Source organism: Hordeum vulgare, chromosome 5H (assembly GCF_904849725.1).
Source record: "Hordeum vulgare subsp. vulgare chromosome 5H, MorexV3_pseudomolecules_assembly, whole genome shotgun sequence".
NCBI classification, from domain to species: Eukaryota; Viridiplantae; Streptophyta; class Magnoliopsida; order Poales; family Poaceae; genus Hordeum; species Hordeum vulgare.
In genome coordinates, this window is record NC_058522.1 from 336,946,427 (window position 1) to 336,961,981 (window position 15,555).

Below are 15,555 nucleotides of genomic sequence, written 5' to 3' on the forward strand. Positions count from 1 at the left end.
GTGACTCGAGGGACTACGTACTTGGGGTGATTCTTCTCATCCTCCTTGGGGTTATTGCTTGAAGAGCCTCTCAAGAACCTCCTCATCTGTTCCTTTTTCTAGCTCTGAAAAATTCTGAAATTTTTAGAGACTTCGAAAGAAAAGAGAATAAAGATTAACCCAACTTGTAGCAACTACTCCTACTAGTGCCTAGAGACCGTATCACGCGCTAAAACTACTTGGGACCAGCTAAAATCAACTTTTCAAGCTCAAGAATAGGGTCACCAAGGTAGCAAGAATTCGCGAAGGATAAATCACTAGAGCAAAAATTAATTGGACCAATGGAGGAGTCACTTACCAAGGAGTAATTTCCCCAAAACGGTTCGGAGAATGGTGCTTTGAGCAAGGAGATCGAAAATCACAGCCAAATGAGCAAGAACACGGGATTGAGTTGCGAAATAATTTTTTCTGGAGGTGGAAGAAGAGGCTGGGAGCTGGAATAAGTGGAGGGGGTGCCTGTGGGCCCCACAAGCTTGCACCCCGCCACTAGGGGCGTAGATGGCGGTGGCAGGGCTTGTGGCCCACTGGTCTGGCCCCCAAGCCAGCTCTCACGCCCAGAAATTTTCAAAAATTCCAGAAAAAATCATACTAAATTTTCAGGACCATCGGAGAACTTTTATTTTCGAGGTATTTTTCTCTGGGACGCTAAAACAGCAAACAGGAAAAACTAAGCTAATTCTATCATTTTTCTTCTAAGCAACAGAAAAGGAAAACTCAAAACGGAGGTATGTGACTCTCTGATTCATCCGTTTCATGGTCATCGAAAGAAATCCGTCAATGGGATTGATCAAGTCCTTACGACAAAACCTTTTTGAATCGCAAGAGAGAATGGAGAATTTTCGAATAGACACTAAGTCACCTCAATGGGGATATGTATCTCCCCAACAAGCAAGTCATACTTCATCTTGACACGAGGAATAGGGAATTCAAAGCTCCCAATAAGAATCGATGAAGTCTTTTCGATAGCATTGATGCAATGTACTTGATATTGTTTCTTCGGAAAGTGCACGATGTGCTCATTACCGTTGACATGGAAAGTGACATTGCCTTTGTTGCAATCTATAACAGCCCCTGCAGTGTTTAAAAAGGGTCTTCCGGGGATGATAGCCATGGCATCGTCCTCGGGAATATCCAAGATAACAAAGTCTGTTAAGATAGTGGTATTAGCGACCACAACAGGCACATCCTCGCAAACGCCGATAGGGAAAGCAGTTGATTTGTTGGCCATTTGCAGAGAAATTTCAGTGGGTGTCAACTTATCCAACTCAAGTCTACGATAAAGAGAGAGCGGCATAACACTAACACCGGCTCAAAGGTCACATAAGGCAGTTCTTACGTAGTTTCCTTTAATAGAGCAAGGTATAGTGGGCACTCCGGGATCACCAAGTTTCTTAGGAGTTCCACCTTTAGAAGTGTAATTGGCAAGCATGGTGGAGATCTCAAGATCTGGTATCTTCCGTTTATTAGTCACGATATCTTTCATGTACTTGGCATACAGAGACATCTTGAGCATATCAGTTAACCGCATCTGCAGAATGACGGGTCTTATCATCTCAACGAAGCGCTCAAAATCCTCATCATCCTTTTTCTTGGATGGATTAGGAGGAAAGGGCATAGGTCTCTGAACCCATGGCTCTCTTTCTTTACCATGCTTCCTAGCAGTGAAGTCATTCTTGTCGTATCTCTTAGGTCGTGGATTATCAGGATTAACCGTAGGTTCAATCTCCACATCCTCATCATTGCTAGGTTGAGCATTATTATGAACATTAGTGTCCACATTGTCACCAGGTTCATGTTCATCACCTGATTGAGTTTCTGCATCAGGCGCAGAAATATCATTAGGTTCTTCAGGTGTGACAATATTTGGTGAACTGGCGTGCAGGTTTCTATCATCCTTCTTCTCCTTAGGATGACTGGGTGTATCAGCATTGATTCCTTGAGAATCTTGATCAATTCTCTTAGGATGACCTTCAGGATACAAAGGTTCCTGAGTCATTTTGCCTCCTCTAGTAATGACTCTGACAGAGTTGTCATTTAATTCATTGAGCAGGTCATTCTGAGCTTTAAGTACTTGTTCTACCTGAGTAGTAATCATAGAGGCATGTTTACTTAGAAGCTTCAGATCATTGACATTTCTGTCTACACAAGCACTTAAATGGCTAAGCATACGAGCACTTTCTTCCAAATGTCTGCTAACATAATCATTGAAACTCTGTTGTTTGGCAACAAAGTTGTCAAATTCATCAAAGCATAGGCTAGCAGGTTTATCAAAAGGAATATCACTCTCATCAAACCTACGAAGAGAATTCACTTCCACTACCTGTATCGGGTTATCGAGACCATGGATCTCTTCGATAGGTGGTAGATTTTTGACATCTTCAGATCTAATGCCTTTCTCTTGCATAGATTTCTTGGCTTCTTGCATATCTTCGGGACTGAGGAATAGAATACCTCTTTTCTTAGGAGTTGGCTTAGGAGGTGGTTCGGGAATAGTCCAACCATTATCGTTGATCAAGATGTTATTCAGTAGGGTCTCAGCTTGTTCTACAGTTCGTTCCCTAAAAACACAACCGGCACAACTATCTAGGTAGTCTCTAGAGGCATCGGTAAGTCTGTTATAGAGGATATCAAGTATCTCATTCTTCTTAAGAGGGTGATCAAGCAAAGCATTCTGTAGCTGGACGAGGCTCCCCCAAGCTTGTGGAAGACTCTCTTCTTGGAGTTGAGCAAAGTTGTATATTTCCTGCAAGGCAGCTTGCTTCTTATGGGCAGGGAAATATTTCTCACAGAAGTAATAGACCATCTCCTCGGGACTACGCACACATCCAGGAGCAAGAGAGGTGAACCAGGCTTTAGCATCATCCTTTAGAGAGAAAGGAAACAACTTAAGGGTATAGTAGTGGCGGATCTTCTCCTCATTAGTGAAGAGGTTGGCTATTTCAGATAGTTAGGCAAGATGGGCTATGACCGTCTCAGACTCATAACCGTGAAAAGGACCAGATTCGACTAGAGAGATTATGTCAGGGTCGACAAAGAATTCATAATCCTTATCGGTGACAAAGATAGGCGAAGTAGCAAACTTCGGGTCATTTTTCATCCTAGCTTCCCGAGATTTTTCCTTCCACTTGAGAAGTAATTTCTCAGCGTCATAGGCATCCTTACACGCAAGAAAATCCTCAGCTATCTCTCCCTCCATAACGCAACCCTTAGGTATATTAGGCAATTCATATCTAGGAGAGCTAGATCTAGCAGGAGCAAAAGCAAGTTCTATCTGAATAGTATCAACAGTATCAGAAGCATCACGAGCATTGGCAGTAACTCTAGCAATATGAGCATCAAGGAACACTCCTAGTGGAACATCGGGCAAAGGAGTATCTCTAGCAGTATCAAGCATAGCATCATCAGGCAAAATAGCATCTCTAGCATCATCAGGCAAATCAGTATCAAGCATAGCATCTCTAGCAGTATCAGGCATAGTATCAAGCATAGCATCATCAGGCATAGTATCAAGCATAGTTTCAAGCATAACATCTCTAGCAGTAGTATCACAAGCATCATCAAGCACAGGCGACATATCAAGATTTCTAGCAGGAGGTGATGTCGCAAACTTACTCATAACTGAAGGTGAATCAAGTGCAGAGCTAGATGGCAATTCCTTACCTCCCCTCGTAGTTGAGGGAAAGACTTTGGTCTTCGGATCCTTCAGATTCTTCATAGTGATCAACAAATATAAATCCCAAGTAACTCAGTTAATATAGCAATACCTCCCCGACAACGACGCCAGAAAAATGCTGATTGCAATCTCTGGCGATGGCTAGACGAATGCTGATGACAACAATCCTTCCCCTGCAACGGCACCAGAAGAATGCTGCTAGCACTCCCCGGCAACGAAACTAGAAGAATGTTGTTGATGGCCCACCAGCGCGTGGGTTCGCAGCAGTTTTCGAGGGTAGAGTATTCGACCCAAATTTGTTGATTCGCCAGGCAGGAGGTGAGAGGATACTCTCTAGTATTAGCAGCTGAATTTGTCAGATTCAACCACACCTGAAAGATTAGTATCTGCAAGCACAGTAGTAACAACAAAGTAATATGATAAAAACGGTGTCAGAAACGATCTGTTGACGGCAGACTATTCCTAATGATTGTATCAATGGCGCCAAGTTGCCGCGTTGACGGAAATTGTCAGTTTCCGTCAACGTCCAGTGAACCAAAGTTGTAACAGGTAGTAGCAGTGTAACGAGCAATAGCAGCGGCAAGGAACAACAGTAGTGACAACAGTAGCAAGCAACAGTAGTAGCAACAGTAGTAGTAGCAGCAAGACAAGTAACAAGAGTAGCAACAGTAGTAGCAGCAGCAGCAGAGCAAGACAAGTAACAACAACAGTAGGACAAACTCGTAGGCAATGGGTCAGTGATTTGTTTGGATGATATTCATCGTGCAACAGCTATAACACGGGGAGATATCTGGCTAGCTCCCGTTCGTCAATGTGATGTAGGCTTGCATTCCGTGTGTCGTCATACGTGCTTAGGGAAAAGAACTTGCATGACATCTATTGTCCATCCCTCCCGTGGCAGCGGGGTCCAAAAGGAAACTACGGGATATTAAGGTTCTCCTTTTAATAAAGAACCGGACCAACGCATTAGCACTTGGTGAACACATGAACTCCTCAAACTATGGTCATCACCGGGAGTGGTTCCGGTTATTGTCACTCCGGGGTTGCCGGATCATAACACATAGTAGGTAACTACAACTTGCAAGATCGGATCTAAAACAGACATATATTGGTGACAACATAATAATTTCAGATCTGAAATCATGGCAATTCGGCCCTAGTGACAAGCATTAAGCATGGCAAAGTATTAGCAACATCAATCTCAGAACATACTGGATACTAGGGATCAATCCCCATCAAAACTAACTCGATTACATGATAGATCTCATCCTATTTATCACCGCCCAGCGAGCCTACGAATAGATTACTCACGAACGACAAAGAGCTTCATGGAATTGGAGAGGGAAGAAGGTTGATGATGACGATGGCGACGATTTCCCCTCTCCGGAGCCCAAGACGGACTCCAGATCTGCCCTCTAGATGAAGAACAGGTGATGGCGGCGCCTCCGAATCGAAAACGCGACGAAAAACTTCTCTTTTTATTTTTTCTGGGACGAAAGGGATCTTATAGAGCTGGAGTTGGGGGCGGCAGAGCCGTGTGGGCCCCACAAGCGTGCCCACCGCCACCAGGGGGGTGGTGGCGGAGCCAGGGCTTGTGGCCCACTGGCCCACCCCCTGAGGTGGAACTTGGCGCAGATATTTTTCTTATTTTCCAAAACTGCCGCCCGTAAATTTTCAGGACGTTTGGAGAACTTTGATTTCTGCACAAAAATGACACCAAGGCAATTCTGGTGAAAACAGCGTTAGTCCAAGTTAGTTCCATTCAATCAATGCAAGTTAGAGTCCAAAACAAGGGCAAAAGAGTTTGGAAAAGTAGATACGATGGAGACGTATCATGGAGCTACTCCGACAGGGCTTCGCCGTGCTGTACCGATCTAGCTACGAGGTGTCACGAAGTAGTGGAGGGAGAGAGGGTTGCACAAAGGCTTGAGTTGCAAAAACCCTAAAACCGTCCACTATATATAGTAGGAACCAAGGGGTGGTTGGTTTGCCTCCTACTCCAAGGAGGAGCCTTCGTCCGAGGCAAGGAGGGAGGAGTCCTCCTACAATTCGGTTTGGTGGAGGACTCCTTCCTATCTTGTCCACCTCCTTGTTTTCTTTCCTTCTTTATTATTGCTTTGGCCGAAATAGCCTTATTGGGCTGGCCTCACCAGCCCACTAAGGGCTAGTGCGCCACCCATGGGCCTATTTGGTTCTCTCCCGGGTGGGTGGCCCCTCCCGGTAAAACTCCGGATCCCATTCATCACTCCCGGTACTTAACTCGTAATGCCCGAAATCTTTTTGGAAGCCAAATGCAACAATCCTATATATCAATATTCGTTTCCGGACCATTCCGGACACACTCATGATGTCCGAGATCTCATCCAGGACTCCGAACAACATTCGGTTACCAACATCAATAATTCAACTATACCGAAAATGTCACTGAACCTTAAGTGTGCAGATCCTGCGGGTTTGAGAACTATGTAGACATGCTCGAGACACTCTCCGGTCAATATACAATAGCGAGACATGGACGTCCATATTGGATCCTACATATTCTACGAAGATCTTATCGGTTGAACCTCTATGTCAAGGATTCACACAATCCCGTATATCATTCCCTTTGTCCTTTGGTATGTTACTTGCCCGAGATTCGATCGTCGGTATTGCCATACCTATTTCAATCTCGTTACCGACAAGTCTTTTTACTCGTTCCATAATACAAGATCCCGTGGCTAACTCTTTAGTCACATTGCTTGCAAGGCTTGTTTGTGATGTTGTATTACCGAGTGGGCCCCGAGATACGTCTCCGTCACACGAAGTGACAAATCCCAGTCTTGATCCATGCTAACGATCAATGGACACCTTCGGAGATGCCTGTAGAGTACCTTTATAGTCATCCAATAACGTTGCGACGTTTGATACACACAAGGCATTCCTTCGGTGTCAGGGAGTTACATGATCTCATGGTCATAGGAACGTATACTTGACATGCTGAATACAATAACAACAAAATGACATGATCATATGCTATGTTTATAGTTTGGGTCTTGTCCATCACATCATTATCCTAATGATGTGATCCCGTCATCAAGTAACAACACTTGTCTATGGCTAGGAAACCTTAACCATCCTTGACCAACAGGCTAGTCAACTAGGGGCTCACTAGGGACATTGTTTTGTCTATATATCCACACATGCATTTATGTTTCCATTCAATACAATTATAACATGGATAATAAACGGTTATCTTGAAACGAAAATATAATAATAACTATTTTATTATTGCCTCTAGGGCATATTTCCAATACCCTCCTCCGTGCTTATACACAGTGCACTAGGAGAGGCGCTGTAATGGGATGGCATACATGTTATTGATTATCGTATGAACGACCGACTATTGGTGGCTATTACTACTAGTAACTGTCATATTTAACTCGATTATACCATCGTTAAGTAACGGTAGAAATGAATGCATCATGATTTTCCTAGGACACACGACTATAGGAAGACTGACTGCTCCTGCCTCGATGACGATCGACCGCTCGGTCTTTTCCATCATGTGTACATGATCCGACTATATGCACTTGATGTGGACCCCCTCGTTGTTGGTGGGAGCCCCTATGCTCGGATTCCACAAGACAGAGGGAACTCTTAGTGAAGGGTGTCGCGAGTTGGGTCGGCCCACATGCGTACGCAACAACAACCACGTTTTCTGGCTTTTTTCACCTTTCTTCTTCTTCTAACCTTTTTTATACTTGCAAATAATCTAAATAATATATTACACAAATCACCCTACATAAAACATTTGAAAGATGTTAACAAGCTTTAAAAAAATGTTAATTGTGTATAGAGAAAATGGTTATCACGTAAACCAATCCGTCGTTGGATGGTTAGGAGGACTGTGGTATCCCCTACCCACCAGAGTTCAAGTCCCAGACTTGACGTTGGTGCTCGCATTTTTCTGGATTTATTTCAGGTCTTCCGGCGATGTCATTTCAGTGGGAGGAGACGTTCCCGTCGACAACGAAGGCGTGAGTGGCGACTTCGCCAATCTCAATATAATGTGCCGGCTTAGTCTCTCGAAGGTGCTCATAGGGGTAGGGTGTGCGTGCGTGTGTTTATAAGGATGAGTGTGCGCTCGTGTATGTGAGCGACTTCGATTGTACTCTGCTAAAAAAATGATTATCACGTACATAGCAAATATATACAAATAAATAAATATGCTTATGAGACAATTTGATCATGTATTTTAAATAAGGTAATCGAGCATTTGAAAAAATGTCGAACAAATATTTGAAATTTTGTAAGCAAACATTTCGAAAATGTTAAATGTGTATAGAAAAATTGTTGTTCATGTATTGAAAAATGATGAAATTTTCTTGATCATGTATATAAAAATGGAATCAAGTATTTGAAAAATGTTGAACAAATAATTGAAAAATGTTAAATGTGTACTGAAAAAATGTTGACCATGTACTAAAAATGATGGAAAATTTTGATATATACAAAATTGTTTATCAAGCATTTAAAAAAGTTGAACAAATATTTTTTTAATCAAGCATTAGGAAAATGTGAAATGTGTTTATACAAATTGTTAAATGTGTTCAAAAAACTGGCAATATTGCATTTGTAAAATGTTATTCAATCATTTGAAAATTGTGAAATATGCATAGAAAAAATGTTGACAATGTATTAGCAAATGTTAATTTTGTCTTTGGAAAATGTTAATTCAGCATTTGAAAAAGTTTAAAACTGTCTACAGGAAAAATATTGACCATATATTCAAAAACCAATGTCAATTTTGTATTCGAAAAATGTTAATCAAGCATTTGGAAAGTATTAAAAATGTCTATAAAAATGTTGATCATGTACAATGTCTAAGAAATCGGTAATCGGTAACTGCTCGGTCAGCTTGGGAGTAGCGATTAATCGGTGAATCGGTCTATTAACTGGATTAATCAGTAGATTAAATAGAAACTTGCAACTTATATCTTGATTTTTAATGTATTATATCATAATTCCACGCACCTAGCTATGCAATATACAAAAATATTCTATTGTAGGCATATAAAAAATATACAAGAGGTAAAATTAATAATCGTTATACATACAAATATATAAAATCTTAAAATTCAAAATTATCGATTAAACGTTTAAACTTATCCATATACTTGCTAACATACATCACACGACATACTTCAGATAACAACCAAAAACAACAGTTCCATCCACCCATCTACAAAATTGTAATTCATAATCTACTAATATATGAATGTGAATTCTCCACTAAGATAGGGGGAAAGATGGTAGTGCCTTGCGTACTGGTGAAGCCATTGAGGAATAGATTGGGGAGCATCCCGTGGGAGGGGTTGGGGAGTGGCCAAGTGGGGTGGGGTCCACGCAGGCGACCAGAATGACATAGCAATTAGATCTTGCAGGTGTAGTGTGATGACTAACACTGGTGAGGACACGACAAGCCACCAGCCAGGTTAGGAGGGGATTAAAAAAGAGTGAGGAAGCGGGAGGAGGGACAAACCCTAGGTATTTAGTAGCAAGAGGGGGTGGCAGGGGTTACATGACAAAATTTTAGGATTCGTTTGTCCACCAGTTAATTGGCCAGTAGCGATTCATCGATCTAGCAACTGATTAATTGATATGCCAACTAATTAATCGGTCAAACTGGTCAATTAATCGGCATGGCAAGTTAACACGATGAATAGGTGTTATTCGATTCGGTCACCCTAAAAATAGCGATTAACTGACAAGTTAACTGGTTAATCGGATGAATTCTTGAACAATGACCATGTATTAAAAATGTCAAATTTTTATTCAAAAAACCGTAAAACATGGATTATAAAAAAATTGTTAACATATACAAAAGTTTTATAGAGAAAAACCAAAATAAATAAACAAAACCTAGAAAAATAAAAAATAGAAATAAACCAATAAAAATAGAAATAAAAACCAGAAGAAACAAATGCGAAAAGAAGAAACAAGCCGGAGAAAAAAAAGAAACAAAGGAAAATGAATAAAGCATTTAAAACCAAGAAAGTAAAAAAAACCCTAAGAGAGAAGATGGAAAATGAGTAAGAAGCAACACTTTTCCTTCTAGTAGGTTCTCGCCTTATGTATTGTACGTAAACTCGATGTTGTCGGAATGGGTAACAGTGCTACAAGGCAAAGATGAGGTCCCAAGATTGATCCCTTGGGCACACTCATTTTTAACTCTATTTGGGCTAATCCGATACTGTAACGCTCGACGTGAGAGGTTGTTCTGTCTGGCTTAATGCCACATATAACACTAGAGGTTATTAATACCTTAGCGTGTAACTTCAATGGGCCCCAGTGTTGCCCCTTGGCCCATTGTTATAAATCGTATGTATGATTTGCATGGGCCTTTGACTGGGCCGTATGTACCCCTGGGTCTACCCTAGGTATATTCCTGACACGTCTCATTATCATATAAATCTACACATGTTACTGCAAATTTATTCATGTACGTTTTGAAATACCGTCCAGACCTTTAATTTATTTTTTATTCTGCACACAAAAATGTTTCGAACTTTTCCAAATATTTTTTTTGATATGATTTGATTCAAACAAATGTTTTTTTTCATTTTAAACTATTTTATAAATTATCGATCCATGGTGTGTATGTGTTGCACTGGAAATACTTTGGGTTTAAAGTTGTATCCACCGCCAACGAGAAACGATATGTCCATGAATTATCTAAAAATAGCTGCCATGGGACTTTGTGGTTCCAAGGTGTAGGGTATGCTCATCTAGTTTCTAATCTTAATTTTTATTGTTTGTTCCCAAGTTTGTGTAGCCACAATTTGCGTGATAGTTAAATTTGGTCAGTACTTATGGCAACAAAATGACAACCCAAGGTTGATATAAGTGTGTGTGTGAACCAAAATTGTTCTAGTTGTAAGTCTAAAATATGATAGGTGAGGATGATTTTAATAACATAACTTTATTAGTAGTTCGTGTGATTTCAAAAAAAAAAATCATAATGTTTAAGTGTTAATCACGCATTTGCCAATCTTACCAAGGAACTGAGAATTCAAAATAAGAGTGAAACTGGCAGAGGTGCAGAAGAATGTCTTTGGTGTTGTTGTTTGGGAGGGAGGGGGAGAAAAAATATGAATGCTTGCGGAGCAGACGATCCTTTCTAATATGAGCCTCCCCCTATAAATGCAACAGTTATAGAAATGTTACTTTCTTCATCTGCACCTTCACGTATAGATGCCCCAACTCATGGTGTGTATGAGCTGCATAGGAAATACCATGGTTTGAGTACTATATTCATCGTCATGAGGAATGACATCATGGTCAATATTCTAAAAGTATCTACCAAGATACGTGTGGGTTCCATGGTCTTGGGTATGTTTCTTTACTTCGTGATCTTAGTTTTCCACATCCTTGTGCCTAAGTGCATAAAGCCACAATCTGCGCGACCGCCCAATTTGGTCAATACTAATGACAAAAAAAGTTATATTTTGCCGCAATTTTTTAAAGTTATATTCATATATAGGATGATATGCTAACATACTTTGGTGCGCATAACAGCCTAAGGTTCTAGTAAATATAGGGGGACTAAAGTTGTTTTGAATATAAGAGTCAAAGACGACGGTTACATCTTAAACATGCATTTGCATAATTACAAATCCTCATATTGAGGAACTATCCTAACTCTAATTCAGATAAGAGATATGAGTGAAGTCACAATAAAAATATGGAAATCATAACTAACATGCACATGTTTTTCACTACAATACTTGGTTAATCTACAAAGATGATGTAGTTACAAAATTAAAGTCACAATAAGATCTAGAAACAATGATATTCCTATGGGAAACTCACCATGAAAGAGTGAGTCACCCCCGAACAGGCTCGTCTTGACGATAGATATGCTAGCAAAACACCCTTTTGAGTTTTCTAAAAACAATACCCTAAGAATCATACACGCATATGTGAAAGAACCAGCAAGATCTTTGTAAGATTATCAACATTGTCCTAGGGAATCAAATGATATAGCTCATGAATTAGCTTGATTGGCAAGCGTCGCGCCTCCAAAATGTTTTGAAAGACTAGTGCACCTTATAAAACTTTTTTTTGATGGATTTAACATATTTTGTTTTAAGAGTGCTTGAGATGGTCACTATCTTGGTAATAATTTATGAGACAATCTCTTTATAACCCACAAAAAACACAACCTCTATTGCATAATTAGTTCCATAATGGCTAATGTTGCTCTGAACAAGAAGCATGGTCCACCTTAAAAGTGTGAGTATGCTAGTAGAGCACACTTTCAGTTTTTCTAGAAAGACATATGCTAACATACCATGCGTGCAAATGTGGAAGTACCAATACAACCTTTGTAAGGCAAACTCAAATGCTATAGCTCATGAATTAGCTCGATTGACAAGGGTCACATGATCCTAGCTTTATTGCGAGCCAAAACTGCTTGAAAGAAGAAAAATATCTGATGGACAAACCATCTCATTCCTACAATATTCGCGCAATGTTAATAAAATGTTGAATTGAATTAAATAAAAAATCCCTTTCCAGAACGGGAAAGATTTGGTAAATGAATAATGAGATAATATATGTTATAACCCACAAAAAGACCATGTTGAGTAGTGTTTCTATGAATGAGGTTTCAGATGCTGAAATACAATCCATGGCACAATGATTTGACCAGTGGGTAAACCAACTTGTCTAACCATAATGTGCATCCATTTCTCTACACAACATAACTTTTATAAAGATTATACCATAAATCCTTAAATAATTAATGTGAAGAAACAAATAAACTTAAATTAAGCATCCCAATGTGACACACTCTCTCGAGTTTCACTCAAATAAACAAAATAATCCCTTCTTAAAAGACACATGAAAATGACCGAGCGAAATACTTCAAGCAAGTAACAAAAAAGAAGCATCGACAGTAATAAGAAAATGATCGACCCAATTCTCCAATTCAATGGCCTATATTTCCCATTTTCTTCTTCCACTTACATCAGGGAGGTGCTGTTGAGGAGGCTCTGCCATGGGTTCGATCCTCCATTGTTGATCCAGTAGCAATCCCTCGATGACCCACCATCGTCGTCATCACCAGCACCGCCGCCGTTATTGTTGTTCTGGTTGTTATTATTGTTGTTGTTGCCCATCGTCACATTGTTCCCAGTCCCAAGATGATGCGCGCCTCCTAATCCAACACCACCACCGCCACCATTACCAACATGTGGCTGCCACTGGAGCCCCATAATGGACCCCGTACCATCGTCTCCTTCCTCGCCAGCGTTGCCCTGAAATGTTGAAGAAGTTGTGCCACCTATTCCATTTCCACCAACCACGAGACCGCCATGTTGTTGCATCGGACTTGGAATGCCAAACGATACCGTTGGCGGAGTCATCAACATCCCAATGCCTGATCCATTGGCATGCCCACCATAGTAGTAGCCATTGTTTGGACCGAGGCTGCCATCAAGAAGCCCTCCTGCACCACCTCTCAGCACATCCAGAAATGAAGTCGTCCCACCGGGGGACATCAACCCCGTCGGGTTGGATGAGGATGATGACCCAAAAGTTGTCAGGGAGAGGCTGCTTTGAATGTCAAAGCCACCAGACATAAACGTCGGGAGGACGTTAGCAAAGTTCATCCCTGTGCAGTTCGAGGGGGGCACGACACCCGTGGGTTCCGATGAGGAGGCCATGCCGAGCTTGTGGGCGTCAGAGGTCCCCGGGCGTTTGGGCTTGCGGCAACCACCACCGATGGGGACGTTGCGGAGGGAGCCACCATGGGTCCAGTAGCGGCGGCAGGCCTTGCAGAAGTAGCGCGGCTGGGACATGCTGTAGTTGTTGTAGTAGCAGAACTTGGTGTTACCAGACTTGCACCGAGGGCACTCCACCTTCTGCTCTGGCTTCGGCCGAGACTTCTTCTCGGCCGCCGCCACCGCCTCTCCCGCCATCTGACCGGCCTTGCTCTTGGAGTTGGACGAAAACACTTCCTCCATCTACCACAAATGTATACAACCATATCGAATTAAATTAAGTTAAGTTGCTAATCCTAATGTGTCAGACATGTCGAATCATTGGTTAACTCAAAATGTCATGATGGGTGCATAATTCAAATTATAAGATCCATACAATAGATTTAATTAATCCGCTACAAATCTAAGTGTTAGTTCTTTTGAGTGCCTTAAAAAATAAGTTGTCTCTTCCTAGGCTGCCTGGTATTAGTATTCATTGAAAGCCTAATCCCAAGCACTCCTAATTAGCTAACCAGACATGTAAGAATTCGAGATAAAAATAAAATAAAATCTTGGATACAAAGTAGTGAATCCGGCATGGATAAAAAAGAACTACAAAATCAGATCCAACCTTTTGTAAATCGAGACAAAAAATAAATAAAACCTTGCGTACAAAAGTAGTGAATCCGGCATGCATCATGGATCAGTGCCTATTGAATGTGGTAACGGCCGTGTGCATCAATCGATGCAGACCCTAAAAATATCCCCTTTTCGAAATGGAAACATACGGTTGCCCCCTTTATTGTTCTAGCTATGAGCGATTCGCTAAAATTGAGGCAACAACATCGAAATTACACATACCAAACTAGATAGGCCAGGAATTAATTTTAAAACTCAGCCATGAACTCTTCAAAATCAAGATCTAGGTACTTGAATGTACACACGAACTCGTAAACAGGAGACATATATTTTGGAATAGCCCATGGATGGATCTACAAGAGTGAAGATCGCTAGCTAGCTAGCACACCTTGCAGCGAGCAATACTGCAAGTAATTTATCTAGCAAAAGTCGCATGCACGAGGAGGAAGAAGAAGGTAGAAAGAGTAAATGATAGAGATCAAAGGAAGAAGAAGCTCACCAGGTGAACGAAGGGTAGTATGTAGTATAGGTGTTGTTTGTTCTAGTGTTATGGGATAGGGTGAAGTTGCCCTCCTTTTTATACCCGTAAGGCTAGGCAGATGTTTAAACACTACCGCAGAATGAGCAAGCCAGATATAGGGTCAAATTAATAGAGGATGTGTTCATGTGAGTCATGAACTGTGTATAGCCAGTAGCACTGGTAAGACAGAAACGGCTGTAGAGCTGCTGGCTCGTTGTCCCTGGAAGACAAAACGGCTAGAGGTGACGCGCACACTAGAGAGAGAGAGAAGGACGGATGGCTTGCAAGCCTTGGGTTGAAAACAGAAAAGAGAGAGAAAGACGAGCCTAATGCCGGGGCTCTTGTGCTGCAAGCTTCTCCATCCTTCCTCCTTCCGTTGCTTGTCAGAGCTTGGGGCCAACAGCAAAACATGGGGCCGGCCGGCCGTGCATACGTATGTGTATATTATCTTTGACGTGCTATACCAACATGGATGGACGCATGCACTCTACAGGTCTATGACAGGCATGGACCACAAAACCTTCACACACCTGTCTCATGAGATAGCATGGGTATGAACAGCACACCAGGTCTCATCCAGTGCAAATCTTCATCATCACTCTTCCTTGCCTTCCAATTGTATATCTGGCTATCTTGTCAGCGACCGCGGCTAGAAAACACGGCGTAGGCAATGCCGCAGTCACGTGTCATACCTAGTCACGTGTCATACCTCGTAGTGGAGTAGTTGTGTGCATCGATGTATGCAGAGGCCAAGGTAAACTCTTTTTTGGCACGGTATTTTAGATTAAAAGAATCCATTTCGAAAAAAAAACTCCTCGTAGAACTCTATCCTCTGCATTTCAGCGATTAATAGCAATCAAATCATCCATTAGCTCTATCTTTTCCTCTCCTTGTATAGTACTCCTATTTCATTAATTCCCCACCGCCGAATTGATATTTGT

General features: G+C 41.4%; 1 protein-coding gene across 1 annotated transcript; it reads right to left on the minus strand.

The window, feature by feature from the left end:
• Nucleotides 1-12,475: 12,475 nt before the first annotated feature.
• Nucleotides 12,476-14,884, minus strand: LOC123395703 (dof zinc finger protein 3-like). The gene is made up of 2 exons (XM_045090735.1): nt 14,594-14,884; nt 12,476-13,719 (listed from the first exon to the last, which is right to left on the minus strand). Exon 2 carries the CDS (start codon nt 13,717-13,719, stop codon nt 12,718-12,720), a length of 1,002 nt encoding a protein of 333 aa, XP_044946670.1. The 5' UTR covers nt 14,594-14,884; the 3' UTR covers nt 12,476-12,717.
• Nucleotides 14,885-15,555: the final 671 nt, after the last annotated feature.

Excerpts from the sequence above, each read along its gene's own strand:
- LOC123395703 (XM_045090735.1), bottom strand. The coding sequence starts at position 13,719 with ATGGAGGAAGTGTTTTCGTCCAACTCCAAGAGCAAGGCCGGTCAGATG.